General features: G+C 54.8%; 7 protein-coding genes across 7 annotated transcripts; 3 read left to right on the top strand and 4 right to left on the bottom strand.

Annotated features, from left to right (window-relative positions):
* Positions 1-943: 943 nt before the first annotated feature.
* On the bottom strand, positions 944-2,110 carry GMORB2_6956 (CHORD protein; the record flags this gene model as incomplete). Its single annotated transcript, XM_035468921.1, has 3 exons — positions 944-1,262; positions 1,351-1,918; positions 2,005-2,110. 3 exons carry the CDS (start codon positions 2,108-2,110, stop codon positions 944-946), a joined length of 993 nt encoding a protein of 330 aa, XP_035321301.1.
* An 862-nt stretch (positions 2,111-2,972) lies between these two features.
* GMORB2_6955 (4-hydroxy-2-oxoheptanedioate aldolase) lies at positions 2,973-4,185 on the bottom strand (the record flags this gene model as incomplete). The annotated part of the gene is made up of 5 exons (XM_035468920.1): positions 2,973-3,238; positions 3,338-3,605; positions 3,667-3,692; positions 3,754-3,846; positions 3,948-4,185. The coding sequence occupies 5 exons, from the start codon at positions 4,183-4,185 to the stop codon at positions 2,973-2,975; spliced, it is 891 nt and encodes a 296-aa protein (XP_035321300.1).
* Positions 4,186-5,331: 1,146 nt separating this feature from the next.
* On the bottom strand, positions 5,332-6,085 carry GMORB2_6954 (DNA-directed RNA polymerase II subunit RPB7; the record flags this gene model as incomplete). Its single annotated transcript, XM_035468919.1, has 3 exons — positions 5,332-5,347; positions 5,413-5,582; positions 5,837-6,085. The coding sequence occupies 3 exons, from the start codon at positions 6,083-6,085 to the stop codon at positions 5,332-5,334; spliced, it is 435 nt and encodes a 144-aa protein (XP_035321299.1).
* A 1,907-nt stretch (positions 6,086-7,992) lies between these two features.
* Positions 7,993-8,751, top strand: GMORB2_6953 (Protein of unknown function (DUF962); the record flags this gene model as incomplete). The annotated part of the gene is made up of 3 exons (XM_035468918.1): positions 7,993-8,025; positions 8,096-8,179; positions 8,296-8,751. The coding sequence occupies 3 exons, from the start codon at positions 7,993-7,995 to the stop codon at positions 8,749-8,751; spliced, it is 573 nt and encodes a 190-aa protein (XP_035321298.1).
* Positions 8,752-9,482: 731 nt separating this feature from the next.
* GMORB2_6952 (uncharacterized protein) lies at positions 9,483-12,036 on the bottom strand (the record flags this gene model as incomplete). The annotated part of the gene is made up of 4 exons (XM_035468917.1): positions 9,483-9,904; positions 9,951-10,011; positions 10,122-11,207; positions 11,974-12,036. The coding sequence occupies 4 exons, from the start codon at positions 12,034-12,036 to the stop codon at positions 9,483-9,485; spliced, it is 1,632 nt and encodes a 543-aa protein (XP_035321297.1).
* Positions 12,037-12,819: 783 nt separating this feature from the next.
* On the top strand, positions 12,820-13,524 carry GMORB2_6951 (uncharacterized protein; the record flags this gene model as incomplete). The annotated part of the gene is made up of 1 exon (XM_035468916.1): positions 12,820-13,524. One exon carries the CDS (start codon positions 12,820-12,822, stop codon positions 13,522-13,524), a length of 705 nt encoding a protein of 234 aa, XP_035321296.1.
* Positions 13,525-14,578: 1,054 nt separating this feature from the next.
* Positions 14,579-15,638, top strand: GMORB2_6950 (2-keto-4-pentenoate hydratase/2-oxohepta-3-ene-1,7-dioic acid hydratase (catechol pathway); the record flags this gene model as incomplete). Its single annotated transcript, XM_035468915.1, has 3 exons — positions 14,579-15,244; positions 15,312-15,412; positions 15,551-15,638. Coding segments are annotated over 3 exons (855 nt in total), but the record flags the coding sequence as incomplete, so codon positions are not given.
* Positions 15,639-15,850: the final 212 nt, after the last annotated feature.

Below are 15,850 nucleotides of genomic sequence, written 5' to 3'. Positions count from 1 at the left end.
TTATCATTTACGGATACTACCACTTATTATCACTCGTGCTCAGGAAATAACCTTGTCATGGTTCCTGGTCACAACCGGCTTCGGTTGCATGCCCCGTGTGATAAGGGAAAACGGTTGAAGCAAACGAATTGTCAATTGGCAATGACCAAGACGCCACCTTATCTTAGCGGGAGTCTCGGCGTGGGAGGATGACGGACATTTCCTCCCGGTAACCAGTGAGTGGGCTACATGTTTACGTAGCCGTATTTACTCAGAGGAAGAGTTCATGCAAGTAATAAATACTGAGAAATGCTAGCATATCGTGTGTCGTTATACGAGTCGAGTGCCACCTACCTTACCCTACCTGTGATAATATTGCGTCGTGTCCCTCTCAACTGCCCACGATACGAGCATGTACAGCTGTCAACACGTAAATTCAGTCGTGACCCGTAAACGTCACTGAATGACATAATACCCCATATCTCCCCCCCCCCCCCCCCCCCCCCCCCCCCTTTCCCATGTTACAGCGGCACCATCATCTCTCATCCCCAACCTCTTATCATATCATGTTGCATGACACATCGGTCTCCTCCCATAGGGCATCATCTGCCATCTGCGTTTCTTACTGTTAAGCTTATCAGAACGCGATCCCCTCTCCTTCCCTTCTACAGCCGTGGGTGTGTATGAGTAGACAGGGGTTATGCCGACAGCACCAGATCCAAGTCGCTCGCAATGATACTGTTCGGATTACCAGGTAAGAAGAGAGAGAGAAGAAGAGGAAATAACATATTACTGTCACCGTCTAGTTCTTTACCGCCCCCTGCCTACCGGTTATGTTCATCATCCCGTGCCTCAGTCCCCTGTCCACGGTCAACTCGTCGTCATCGTCGTCATCATCTCTCGTTATACATTTGTACCTTTTACCCCCCCCCAAACAAAATTTCCTTCTTCATCTTTTTTTTCTCTATGCCTTCCCCGCCTTTCCAATCTGCAGAATCTCCCCGGTCAGCGTCTCGTCGCTACGTAGCACCGGCCACGGGGCACCATCTGCCTTGACAAGGTTGAGCTCCAACTTTGTCCCCAGAACTTTAAACGTCGACTTGTCCGTGTCGATGGACCCGAAGAGCGGAAAGCTGCTGACATATCGTTTGGGTGGAGTGTCGCTGGTTGTGAGGTCCAGATCCACCGACTGGGTTTCGAAGCCGACCTTGGCCTTGTCCTTGACAATCTTCTTTAGGAAGATGGACGCGATGATGGTCGAGGGGGTCTGATAGTAGTCGTGTCTATATCGAAAAGATCGTGTGAGCAGTTCTGCTTCTGCTTCTCGTCTCTTTCTCGGGTCAGCGGCGCGGCGCGTGGCGTGGAACATACCTGACCGTCGTCAACCTCTCCTCCCCCGCAGAGTCGACATTGTCCTTCTTCCCACTGCCGACGAACAGGTGCCTGTCCTTTGTCCTGCACCCTTCTATAAGCATGAACTGGTCAAACTCGAGCACACGCCTCTTGCAGCACGAGTATCCCTTGCTGCCCTCGTGGAAGATGGGCACACCGGGGTGGTGGGTGCACTTCTCGCCGGCATCGCGTGACTGGCCCTTGGCATAGCGGGCCCCACACTTCTTGCGGCGGCACACGGCTCCGTCGGGGATCTCGAGGCTCGGGTCGTCGTCCTCGGACTCGGGGGGCGGGGCCGTGGTCGTCGTGGCTGCTGCTGCTGACGCCTGCGCCGTAGGCTTGATGGGTGCGCGCCCCGGGTCGGCAGTGGCGCCGGCTGACTCGTTGAGCGAGTCAATCTTGCGGTTCAGAACCGCATCGTCCACGGCCGGCTCCTTCTCCTCGAGCTGCGGTGGCTTGTCGGTCGTCGAGTGCACTCCCGTCGTGCAGGGTGGGATCTCCATGAATTCGTCAAACGTCAGGACGCGGGGTTTGCAGCACTTCCACCCTGAGCAGTATCCGTTCCCGTTAGATTCTTTCCTTGGAATAAAGAATAGTCGTCGTAGGCCTGTGCCTTTCCAGGCATGTTCATACCTTTCTGCCCTTCGTGGAAAATCGGTGGTCCCGGGTGGTAGACGCACTCCTCCTCGGCATCGGTAAACACCTTCCCACAGCCTTGATGGACACACTTTTGCGGCATTGTTGACAAAGGCGCTAGTTCTTCCCCGCGATTGAAGAAAAGGGAGGTTATGGAGCAGAGCTGTAAATTGGCGGTTCGTGGCCTGCGAAACAAGAAAGCAAGAAGCTGGGGAATTTAATGGAAACAAAACGTACAGAAGAGATGCAATGGAGCGAATGTTGGTGGGGTGGGATGTTCTAGAAGACCGGTGACGACAAGATACAGTACAACGGCCTCACCGCTTTCCTCATCTGGTAGCTTACCTGCATGCATGGTAGCTTGTCCGGTTCCTCCCCCCCCCCCCCCCCCTTACTAGGGCCGGTTTCGACGTTGTGCTATTACTCGTAAGATGTCGAAGATCTGAGCTAGCTCCCACACTATCTCTTTCCCTCACCCCCGAAAGAATTCATCAGCTTTCACCTGCCAGCTATGTTTGCTACAAGACGTCTCCTGCAGGCCTGCAGGATCACCCTCTTCTCCCGTCCGGGCTGTGGCCTCTGCGACCAGGGAAGGGACAACCTTTCGCGTGTGTGGGATCGTCGACCCTTTGTGTATCGAGAGGAGAATGTCGATGCTCCAGGATCGAAATGGAGGGATCTCTACGATTTCGATGTACCAGTGGTACGTTTCTTTCTTTACCCCTTTTCATGTGGCGCACGGAGCAGAACAAAGACCCGGCGTTTCGAAGCCGTTATATTTTCAGGTCTAACATTGGAGAGAGAGAAAAAAAATGTATAGATTCATATTGCCAAGGCTGATGCTGCCCCGGAAGATGTAACGACAGCCAGCAAGGCCGTCAAGCTCATGCACCGCTTTACGCCGGAACAGGTCGAGGCCAAGATGGACCATGTCGAGAAGCTATGAAAGCCTCCCCTCCGGCAGCCTAGTATGACTTTCCCTTGGCCGGAGCAGGCGTGCGACTCGCGACGCTAAACGACTCTTTGAGCGTAAACTCGAGCGTAGTATAGTCCGTCGCGACGCTGATGAATTCGAACCCCTTCTCGGCAAACTGCCTCGCCTGCTCAGGGCCCGTGGCGTAGATGCCGCTCTTCTTACCGGCCTTGCGGCAGGCATGCTGGACCTTGACCAGCGCATCGCTGACTTGTTGGGGGATGACACCGTCGATGATGGGGTGGCCGATATTGTTACCTGCCACCTTCTGTCAGCGCTTTTTCTGTACATCAACACCATGTATGATATCTTTTCTTTTGACATGTTCGTCTTTTGACTTCACCTTGATGAACCTACCTAGATCAAATGGACCGATAAAGAGCACATCGATTCCCTCCACAGCAGCAATATCATCCACCGAGCTGAGAGCCTCCTGCGTCTCAATCTGCACAATGGTCAGGATCGAATCATTCGCTCCACGGAGATACTGCGTGAATGTGGGGACGGGGTCAAAGCGTTCCATGGCAATGGGCGAGCCGAAACCTCGACGGCCGATGGGGGGGAACTTGGCCGCCTGGACGATTTGCTTGGCGTCCTCGACTGTCCTCAGGAGGGGCACAATGATCTGCTCGCCGTATTAGCATCTGCATCGACGGCTGGTGGGTGTCTCTGTATGATATGCATACTCCGTGTGCACCGCTGTCAAGGGCCCCTGTAGTCTCCGACACATTAAAGCTCTGATCTTCCACATCGACGAAGACGGGATGGCTCACGCTTCACCATCCACCCTTGCATATCGGGTATCCTGACGATGGGGGATACACCCAGAGCCGCAACAGCAGGCACAGCATCATGCATTGCAGAATCTGAAAGGAGAGTAGCAAAGACACGATTAGCATGAAGGAGAAGAAAAGATAGAGGGGGAAAAAGGGTGGAGCTGATCGACCTCCCACCGTGCATCACATACCATCTATGTTTCCGTGCTCGCAGTCGATGCATACCCAGTCCACGCCCGACCTAGCCAGCAACCTAGACACATTTGCCCCCGGGATCATCTGCCACATTCCCAGCGACTGGCGACCCTCGGCCAGGGCTGTACCAACCCTAGTAGAAGCCTGCATCTTGTTCTTGGTCGAGTACCCACGTCGTTGAAGGACGGTGCTCCAGGCTACTTGCTGGGCAAGCCTTGTTCCTCTCAGACGCATGATATTTATTATAGCAATGGTATCCCAGGAGCAAGAAAGGTAAGAAGAGCACGAGATTGAACAAGAGGGGGCAAGGTAGTCTGGAAGAATAGCCGAGATGTTTATTCACTGCAACATTCCCTTTTCGAACTGTCGAGCCGACGCAATGTCTTTGTAGGGTGCTGCTGACAAGAGTCAACGCGGGGAAGAAAAGCTGGGGGGAGTGGTGGGGAACATTTGACCCCTCTCTCGTATATATAAGATAACAGCACCCACCTACCTCTTGAGTGTTAACTGGACATGGGTAGGATGTCTACATTGCAAAGAGATTCTCCTGAACTAGGCTCGATCTAATATATTTTCTACATCCGCAAGATTGAACTGTTAGGGGGGGGGTTGTGGCAGAGAGCACCTGGTAGATCTATAGATCTAGCATGGTGTCGGTCACAGAATAGAGCGCGGGACGAGGCACCATCGTGGAGGCAGATGACAGATGTCACGCGGCCAATCAGGTCCCATTGATCGTGACGGTGTCGTAATTTATAGCATCGCCTGTTGTTGGACGATGAGTCTTCTCCTTATGGCTCCATGCTCCTTGCATTCCCAGCAGCAAGGGTCGGCACAGACAGCCCGCCTCACGTGCAGTTAGTAATAAGCAAGTCCTGACTGCATGGCAGGCAGGCATCGTCTTTGCAGTAACACATCATGCAACGGCAACATGGAAATAGACAGTCTGCTGGTATCCAATTCTCTGTGGCATCGAAGCACATTATCCAGATCTAGGCACGTCTTACATGGACGATGCTGAAGGGTTTCCCGACTGTATAAACAATTATGTGTCTTCATGAGATTCTTGCTGAGGAGGGGTAAAAGGAGGGAGGACACAGGTCGGCTCCTGTCTCTCGCATGGAACAGCAGATCAAGGTGGTGTGATACACCGCAGCTGTCATCACGGTGGCCGAGGACGGCCCCCCGTGGAGATTTCCCCTCTTTTCTTCTTTCGAGGTCGTAGTCGATTTTTCTCTTCTCCTGCTTCCCCTTCTAATCATCTTTTTTCCCGTCCTCATCCGGGAAGACTCTCGATCAAATGCCAAGTCGCTTCAACATAATTTCCAGAATGGCGCTGCAAACCTCCCTCGTCTAGGCTAGTAGCAGTAGTGGTGCTCTTTAATCCTGCAGGCATCTGGTAAAGGGGTAATCACGTTAGCATGTGCAAAATGTGATAAGGACACATCCCAGAGGTCATACCCGAGGTAATCCTCCTTGATGCTGCCAATCGCCCACATCTCGCCAACTTCGCTCCTGGTACCCAGAATCTTGACGCGGACGTGGGTGCCCGGCTCGATGACGGTATCCTCGTTGTTGGTGTACTGGGGAGGCGTCGCGTTGGGATCCCACTGGATATCATTGGGGATCAACTGCAGTGAAGGGTGGGACGACGTACGTCAGCAACAGAGCCAGACTCCCATTAGCATTGTGTGAGGATAGAGACAACATACGTGAGCCGACACAAAGAGCTTGAGAGGTCCGACTTGGCAGAAGAAGCCCTGGGGGTTGATAGAGGTGACAACACCGTCAACCTGGTTGTTTTTTTTGCCCACGTCAGAGAACCTCATCCATGGGAAAGCAGCACACAAGGCCATGATTGGTGCATCGATGCTTTGTCTCTTACCGTCTCGCCCTTGAACGGCCTCCACACGACGGCACGGTATCCAACTGTGAACTCTGCCAGCCCCGTACCCGGCAGGATACGACCCTCGGATATGTCAAACGTGTCCATGATGGATATGATGTAGTAGTTTCCCGAGCAGGTACCCTCGACGTCCTTGAGAAGCTTGCTCGTCACCAGGTCGTGCATGTTACGGCCGAAGTACGACGGGTGCAGGGTGACCCTGCGCTCCATGTTATAGAGGAAAAACATGATGACGGTATGTCGGGATGATCGGCGAGGAGATCAGGTTCGCAATGCGCGTTCAGAGCTGGGCGGCGAGCCAGGCAGTGGAGTCGATGCGTGCGTGTGCGCGCACAGTCGTCGACGGGCCGGAGGAATCGTAAGCGACGGACTTTTTTTTCGGCAGCGGCAAGACGTGCTATCTCGACTGGGTTCAAAGCGTAGATACGGGGCGCGTTGGTGACAGACGCAAGAGGCGAGCGTCGTCGTAGTCCCGTGCGCCGTACTTCGTCGTTCGTCGAGGGATGGGAGCGGGACCACGGAGCGGACGACAAGGCGGCACGCGCGCTGACCAGGGAATTGATGGACTCGCTCGGGCACTGCTGAGCCCCCCGACCAGTTATCCGTTGGCAGCGATGGTGGCAAGTCGGATGGGGGATGCCAGAGGGGGAGGAAATGGGTTGGGAGGTTGTTTGGTGGGCGGCGGTGGATGAAACGACTTGGCGGAGAGCTTGGAAATATCAATACAATAACGATGGGCACAAACCAGCGGGCGCGGCTGCATGGCTGAAGGGTGGTCTGTGCGTGTTTTTTTCTTTTCTTCCTCTTTGGCTGCCTGACGGATGGCCACCGGTCAGGCACGCCAAGTACCACTGTCACTGTACAGATTACAGTAATATGTAATATGTATTACCACTTAGTGGTAGAGGGCACTGTAGTCTATGGTATACTACATGTAGTATCCGTGCTACTAGTATTATTACATAGTATCATATACAGTAAACCCAACAAGCACATATACGCATACACCACGAAATTGATGGATTCCCTACTTCAAAATGGCATTACATGATGCGTCCAATAATGGAACTGAATCAGAGTGTACCTATGAACCTTTACCTGTGATCTCGCTGTACCTGATTTCCTGATACATCATCAGCCTGGCAGCTTGTGGGACAGTTCTCGCCCTGATCGATACGACCTCTTGTGTGCCCTCAACAAAGAAAAAAGAAAAAGATCGGCAGCAAATGGGGAAGGTGCGGTCCAGAAGGAGGGGGATGATGGCAAAGAGAGATATCGATAAAACGTCAAACAGGCAAGTGCGAAAAGTGGTACCTTCTATGCCTGTATCCCTCCTCCTCCCTCTTGTACTCTTCTCTTCTATTTCTCCACGTTTCTCTCTTCTTCTTTTCTGAATTTATATGTGTGCATGCGTTTGAATATTATAATGGCCGACCAATTAGACCTGGCATCGACGTCTCGTCACTCCATGGTCCAGACCTAGACGCTACGAATCTACTTGTAATCCTCAAGCCATTATATAAGCTCAAGTTGGAGACGGGGTCAGTTGGAGCTATCGAGGCTGAGAGGAAGATCACCGCAGGCTACAATATAACTTGTGTATCAATAGTAGAGCCACGGCAGCACAGCAGCAGCAGCAGCAGCAGCAGAAGTAGTGGGGAAGCCTCAGAGCTTGCCTGCTTTGTCTCCTCGTAACTTTGACGGCACTCTACGGCCCCACGTTAGTATTAGCTTCCCCTGATTCGTCCTCGGGTTCCCAGTACGAACAAGTTCTCCGTAATACGGAGGACTACAAAGGCACAAATCGCATGGAACCTCACCATGGGCTTCGTTGCACTTCTCTCCTCCACTCCCAACTTCCAACCTCCCACACTTCCTCACCACCTTCCTCCTGCTCCCACCTCATGAGTCTGCTGTCACTTGGTGGTTGCCGCAACGACTCGCCAGTAATAACTCTCTCTTTCCTTCAAGGTCACCTCTCTTTCCCTCACAATCTCTAGGCATTCCCCTTCCCTGCTCACCAACCGTCCCCCCTTGGAGCCTTGACCTCATCCATCCCACCCCGGCCACGGCCACAATCACACATTCCCTCTCTCCCCCCCTCCCCCACGCCACCACCACACATATCTCAGATCATGTCGCTCGACCTTGAGCGTCACCTTGTCTTTGTGAGCCCTTACCTCAAGATCCCGTCACTTCACTGTCCACAATCCCGCCGCTGACCGCCATCCCTGTTAGTATGGGTCATACCATCACAACCACACCAATGTGGTCATCCACACTGTCTGCGTGCCATTGATTCTCTTTTCGGGATTCTGCCTAGTAAGTAGGCCCCGTGGCATTATACAGAATCCTCTTGTATATGATTGCCATGCCCAACCCATGTCTTCTCTTGATACATCCATGCCATGGATGCTCACCATGGACCACCTCTCTAGGCATCGTACACGGGTACACTCATCCAGCTCCCCGGGTGGCTGACCGTGCCATACCTGGACCTCAACCTCGGCACCATCGCCGCTCTGCTCTACTCTTCCCTGTATCTGTTATTAGAGCCTGTGGCTGGCTTTGTCCTCGCCGCAATCTGCGTCGGCGCTGCGGCTGGCAGTAACTACCTGAGGGCTCTCGACCCGGAAAACACTCTGGTCTCGGCCGCGGCCGTCCACATTGTCTGCTGGGTCATTCAGTTCGTCGGCCACGGATTCTTCGAGCGCCGTGCCCCCGCCCTCCTGGATAACCTCGTCCAGGCCCTCTTCCTCGCTCCCATGTTCGTCTGGCTCGAGATCCTCTTTACCGTCGGCTACCGACCCGAGCTCCAGTCTCGTGTCAACAAGAAGGTGCATGCTGAGATTGCCAAGTTCAAGTCGCAAGAGAAGAGCACCAAGGCCAACTGAGCTACGCTGCCCATGAGCACCGCCCCGTCTTTGTGACGACGTTTCTTGCTTCTCTAACTCGTTGCCTCCTTTGAAGGGGGAGACATTTCCGAGTCTCTGGGGAAGCCCTAGTGCATCGCTCTCGGCTCTTGATTCGCACCGGAACTTGAAACCCCGAGGTGATTTACTTCTTGTTGTTTTTTCCGCGTTATACCTTTTCACTCTTCATTCCATTCTACTCGCTTCTCCCTCTACAAAATTTCTGTCTTTATCTGTATTCATTTCTGTCCTTGTTCTTTTCTCCAAGCATCTTTTACTACCATGTTAAACAACTGAACCCCCCCCCCCCCCCAAAAAAAAAAAAAAATTTACAACAAACGAAATGTCAAAACAATTAAAATTATGTTCCTGGATTCCTAGATTTCCAAGCTCCATGTTTTTCTCTATACCCTTTCTTCACCTTTTGTTGTCTTACTCTAATCTAAGCAAACATCAGCATGAACAATAAAAAAATAGACACAACGAAAAAGCAAGAAAAGAAGAAAGTCTAAAAAAAGAAAGAAAAAAGTGACAAACAAAGAAATATGATACGAGGAAACGATCAAGAGGGAAAAGAAGAAGGAAGAAGAACAAGACAGGATAAGAAAGAACGGGAAAGGTAAATGACAAAAGAAGCAGAAAGCAAACAAACACAAACATCCCTTAACCAGTCCCTGGGACTTCAAGTCGTGCAAACCTCTCCCTTTCCATCCTTAGAAGCGTCCTTCCTGCTGCTTGGCACCGACGCACATGAACGAGACCTCGGTCTGCTCTGGCTCCAGATCCTCGTCTTCGCCATCACGGATGCGCAGCTTCTCAAGGAGGGACTTGCCCATCCTCTTCATCATACCGGACCCTTCGCCCATGCTCCCAGCTTGACTGGCGTTAGACCGCTTCCTCTGGGATGGGCACCCTTGGTTCCTGCCCCAGCTGGAGTTGATGATCTCCGGGTTAACCTGGTGAGGGAACGAGGTGTTCCTGGACGAGGTGGGCTGGCGCAGGTGGATGCCCCTCCTGTCATCCGGCTCGCGGAAGCCCCGGAGGCCGATCGGCGGCGGCGGAGGTGCGCACCGGGGGTTGAGCAGGGACGGTTCGGGGGCGATGGACGGCATGCCGGCAGGGTTGAAAGCGGCGCCTGTTTCTGCGCCACTGTTAGTGCGGGGACGGGGGGGTGGACGTACCTGAGACGATTGCTCCGTCTCCAAGCTCCCGCGGGACTGCTGGTCCTCGGCCCTGGGCGCCCTGTGAGTGCGCGTCAGGGGAGGCCTGCTCCGGTCCTTCTGGGACGGGTCCTGGGGCCGGGACTGTCCACCACGCTGCCCATGACTCGGGGCGGGGGGCGAAGGCCGGACCCCGGGGTGGGGTGCCGAGGGCGCGGGCTCAGGGACGCCCGCGTACACCGAGCTGGGCGGGCGAGGAGGGTAGTACTCGGGGACAGTACCACTGCAGCCAGTGGTGAACCCCTGGTAAGCCGGAACTTCGCCGTACGTCTTCGCCCCGCTACTCCCGCTGCTATGAACGGTCACGTTACCCGCAGCCCACTGCCTGCCGACAGCCTGGTGGACGTCATCGCCACGGCGGAAAGCAGCTTTCTGCTTCCGGATACGCTTGCCCTCGGAGGATGACGTCGTGGACGTTTTCTGGCTGTCAGCTCTGTCTACGCCGCGTCCTCCTGCGGACTTGCCGTGGAAGGGCCACTGGACGGAAGACACCACTGACCTCTCATCGTCTGCCAAGTCGGAGTCGGCAAGAAAGGGGTCCGATGGCCCCTGGTGATACCCGGCGTGGGCGAACTCAGCCTCTGCTCCGAATGAGTCCCCGCTCGGGATGAAGGAGGATTTAGGGCCCGCATCGCTGGCGGACCTACCCCTGGCCGAGCGACGGCTGCTGCCGCTCTCGGATTCGACGACGACGTAGCCGTCATCACGCCTCCCCTTCTTGGCAGGACCACCGGTGCCCGGCCTGCGCGAGCCGCTGGCCTCCTCGCTGGAGGTGTGCAGCTTGGGTTGCTGCTCCATACGGCGAACGCGCTGGGCATGGATGCCGGAACGCTCCCTGACGGGGCGGGGAACGTCTGTGGGATCATGTCCCTGCCTAGCGCGGTGCTGCTGACGCGCCTGCCTCTCGTCAGTGCCGGTGGATGTCGGCATGGTCCCATCGCTGGTCGAGGGACGGTCAAGGCGGTGGTGGCGACGCCTTTCGCGATCGCCGTGGCCACGGGGGTGGCCGGCGTCGGTGTTGGTGGACGACCGTCCGTCCCTGCGACGGCGACGGCACCCGTGACGCCTCTCAGCCTCGCACTCTACGCACAGCCTATGACGGATAGCCGCGGTCGACCGCCTGCAGACCTTGTCGTGGACCACGGCACGGAAGAAGGCCGCTACCCGACCATGGTATACGCAGCGCACAAACTCGCGCTCCTCGTGCCCGCAGTCGTACTGGTATTTGACTATGCACATCGTGAAGGGGGGATGTGGAGGTCCGGCTCCTGAGAAATGAGGAATTGGTGTGGCGGTTAGAAGGATTGGCCTTGGTGGTCAAGGGGAATCTATGGCTTGAAGTTGCTGCTGTTGCGTGATGGTTGGGCTGAAGTTGTTGATGATATGATGAGGATGGGGAAGGAAGGAAAAGAGAGGTTGAGGATGGGAGAGAGGGACCTTTCATATACTAAAATCCGCTCCAGCAAGGATGGCATCGCAGCCAAAGAAGCAGCTCTTTGACAAGGTGAGAAGGGGGGCGAGGGGCAATGTCTGCCTCTTTGTTGGCCGTCGTGGACGATGGTTCTCAGATTAGCTTAGATGCGGTCGAAAAAGGGGGGAGGAAACCAGGCGGTGCTGGCCTTGTGACAAAGGACCGCAACCAACATGTTCCATCAAGGACAGAAGAGCAAGGGCCGGAAAAGGCATAGCATCAATGAAATGTGGTCAAGGATGAGAACAAAGGAAGGCTGGGGGGGTAGCCGTATACTGTGAGGAGGTAGTCCATTCGTTGACGGGTGCTCGATGGTGGAAACGGATGAACACCACAAGGGCATTGTGCGTTTCGGAGACAGAGGATGAACATGTATGCTGCGTCCAGGAAAGATATCTAGACAGATCAAGGAATTGTTTTATTTCTTTTTCTTTTTTTAAAAAAAAGGAAGAAGAAAATAAGAAGAAAACAGTCTGTCCTCGCGAGAATCGGTTCGCTGGGGCTGGACACTACCGTGGAAACTAGGACGAACACGACAAGGGCATTGTGAACTTGGAAGGCAAAAAGATTGAACATGTCTACTTCCCGAGAGCAGACACCAGGACAAAGAATCAGAACAAGGAACAAAGGTTGTTTTGACAGAGATCTACCTTGGGGGAGAGATCGGTTCGCCGGGACGGATCGGCCGTGGAAACGCACAATGGCACTGTACAGGTTACGACAAAAAGGGTGACGGTGTTCTGCTGCCCAAGAGCAAACATCTGGATCAAGACAGAGGCATGTTCTTGACAAGACCGATATCGAGGAGATCGGTTCGCCGGGCTTGGACTGTTGCAGGAAACGCACAATGCCTTTTTTTGTCTCTCCTTCTTGTACATGCCAGAGACAGAGACGGACATGTTTGCCAGATGAGAGAGAAGGAAAGCAGACAAAGAGCGTCGTAAACAATGTCATGGCTGAGGAATCGATTCGCCATGCATGAACCTCTGCAGTGGCACGGCACGCAGACAAAAGGGAAGCCATCATGGAGAGAAGTCCAGGGACGTCCCTTGAAGGCAAACAATCGACCTCATGAGAAGGTATAAGAAGACGACGACCTTTCGGCTTCCATTCTGTTTCTCTCTCTCTCTCTCTCTCTCTCTCTCTCCCACTTACCCACTATCCATCCATCCATCTGTCTATATCTCTGTCTCTCCGTCTCTCTCTTCATCTCAGACTCGTACAACTAGCACACCCTCTCTCTTCCTTACAATGACATCATACAGGTGAGTAACAGAAACAAGAAGATACTAAGAAGCCAAACTCGAGACGACCGCAAAGACAGACGAACCACAACCATCAGCCAACCCGGATCCGACCATGGTCCGCACCTTCCGATGCAACACGGACCCCGCCGTCCCGAGCAGGCCTCGGGTGCAGCGGCCACTGAACCGGCCGACGCGGGAGCGCTTCGTCGGCACCCGGTACGGCTACGACGCCACCGTGGCGTACATCAACAGCCAGGACGACGTGCAGGAGGAGACGGCCATCGGTCACCTGCACACTGACATATTCACGGCCGACATCGACCGGAACTGCGCGCGCGAGCGCGGCTCCTCCAGCCACAGCCACGGCGAGGGCGACACCGAGGAGTGGGCCGTCGAGCCCTCCCCCGTCGCCCCCGAGTCCTCCCCGGGGATGCCGACCCCGACGTCCAGCGCGGACATGGACACCCGCAGCAGCCGCGGTAGCCGTGGGAGGGTCCCCTGCTTCTACACTCCCGAGCTCGTCCGCAGGGCCAGCGAGGACGGCTGCGCCTACGTCCCCGACGCCGACGCCGAGGTCCCCGGTCCGGGCATCAGCTTACCTCGGTGGCTCGAGGACGTCGAGTCGTCCAGGTTGTCGTCGTCGTCGTCGATCGTCGAGGAGGACGGCTCGGCCTCATCGGATGTCCCTGATGCCAGGGGAGGAGTAGACGTCGAGCTGCCTTCTCCCCTTCCGAACCAGGTACTCGATGGCGGCAAAGTCACGTTTGGGAACGTTGAGCTGGAGGGAGAATTCTCTTCTATCCCGTTGGACGACTAGAGTGTCAGAGTAAGTTTTCCACCCACTGCCCCCCCCCCCCCCCCNCCCGTTCTGCTAACATACCTGGCAAAATCCACAAAATGTTGGCGATTCTCCTACATTCAAGCATGATCAGTCTCTTCTCCCGGTTCTCTCTCCTCCTCCTCCTCCTCCTCTCTGTCTCTGTCTCTGTGATTTCCGGCTTCTCTCGCTTGCTTTCTCTCCTCTCTTCCAGTCGGGGATATGGAATGGACGTTTTGATAACCTACCACTGGTTTTCTGCGACATTCCCGAAGACACTGTCGATAGAGCGACAGGACTTCTCTCTGCAGGCCGGAGAGACGCATCGTCTGGGACGGGAGTATATGGGTGGGGTGTGTGATGGGTATTATCGAGATGGAGAGAAGATACAAGAAGGATGAATAAGGGGGAGAGAAAAAAATCAGACCAGTTGACGATTCCAAATAGATTGTCTCGACCGGAGGAGAGAAGAGCTCCTCCTTAACGGAGCTGCGCTCTATGAGATCACTGTGGGGAGGCCTGGGAGGGGGGGTACAAGGCGCTGTAGATAGGGATCATGGGCCTCTAGCTAAGCGAACTACAGCGCCTCTGCTCCTCCTTCTCCGCGGTTGGGATTGGCATTGGAGCTTCGGCTCGTGGTCCGCTCCGAGAGTTATATCATCAAGTTGGTCGGTAATAATGTAATCTGTAATCTGTACAGATTGATGAGTGATACTAGGTGGAGAAAGAGAATGCTCCCCGGTGAATTGTAAGAGTAGCCATATCTATCACGCAATTCAATCATCTTTGTCAACACTGCACATATCGTCAATCTCCCCCGACCTGCTCTCTCCTGCACCGAAGACTTTCTCTCTCAGAAACCATTCAACCCTAAAACAGTGACAGCACGCATCCAAAGACCTCCAAAAAAAAATCCTTCTCATTATAAGAATATAGGGTGGCGAAAACGAAGAAAAAAAAAACTTGATTATTAAAAAAGGAAAAAGAAAAAAAAGAAAAAGAAAAAAGAAAATGGAGAGCTTCTCGGTAAGAACGATCCCCTCTCAAAGTGATCATGACGTCTGTGAAGCCGCGTGCAGACGGACTGACAGCCTCGCAGCGCCTCGTCCGCTTCGTCGCCACAGACGGCCAGGTATACTACGGCGACGCCGTCCTACCCGCCGGCGAGACGGACATCTCCAAGGCCAGGACGGCCCGCATCATCGACGGCGACGTCCTGGGCCGCCACCACGTGACCGATCAGGTCGCCACCATCAGGCACCTGCTCTCGCCGCTGTCCCCCTCGCAGACGGGTACGCTGCGCTGCCTGGGTCTCAACTACGCCCTCCACGCCAAGGAGACGGGCCTCCCGGAGCCCGGGTACCCGGTCCTGTTCTACAAGCCCGTGACGTCCACGGCCGGGCCGTCGGATCCCATCCCGGTACCCCTCGTGGCCCAGGAGTCGGCCGGGCTCGACTACGAGTGCGAGCTCGTCGTCGTCGTCGGCCGTCGCTGCACCGGGGTCTCCGAGACAGACGCCCTCGACTACGTCCTCGGGTACTCCGTCGGCGACGACGTCTCCCACCGCGACTGGCAGATCAACAGGGGCGGGGGCCAGTGGTCCCTGGGCAAGGGTTTCGACGGCTGGGCTCCCTACGGCCCGGGAATCGTCAGCGCCAAGACCATCAAGGATCCTCAGGGTCTGCGCATCTGGACGAAGCTCAACGGACAGACTGTACAGGTGAGTGACTGCCTCCCCCTCCTCCTCCCCCCTTTTCCCTCTGCTGAACGTGTGGGTCGGATCACAGAATAGCAGCACGTCCGATATGATCTTCAATGTCCGCAAGATCATCTCTTTCCTCAGTCAGGGTGTCACACTGTTGCCCGGTGACCTCATCTTTACTGGAACGTACGCTACCTTTCCCCTTCTACGGTTGTTGTTTTCTTTGGTTTTTGGTTTCTGGCTTTTGGTTTTCTTGCCTATCCAGATCCAAGATAAAAACCAAGATGGACGTGTAGAGGCTGACATATGGGCTATATAATATAGACCGTCCGGCGTGGGCATGGGCCGGAAGCCTCAGCTGTGGCTCAAGGACGGAGATGTCGTCGAGGTCGGACTCGAGGGTGTCGGCACCTGGTAAGTGGGAATACATCCTTGCCGAACCCTTTTCTCTTCTTCTCCTTCTTCTTTGCTGACTTGTTTCTGTCCCTTAGCACCAACAGGGTCGAGTTTGTCGAGTCCAAGTCTAGGCTGTAATGAACTGTGATGATGTACGTGGCGGCATGATAATATGACTACGAAGCCCCCAAAGCAATCTCCCTCCTCCCCCCCCCCCCCCCCCCCCCC

Source organism: Geosmithia morbida (assembly GCF_012550715.1).
Source record: "Geosmithia morbida isolate 1262 chromosome Unknown scaffold_7, whole genome shotgun sequence".
Taxonomy (NCBI): domain Eukaryota; kingdom Fungi; phylum Ascomycota; class Sordariomycetes; order Hypocreales; family Bionectriaceae; genus Geosmithia; species Geosmithia morbida.
This window is presented reverse-complemented; position numbering and strand designations above follow the sequence as displayed.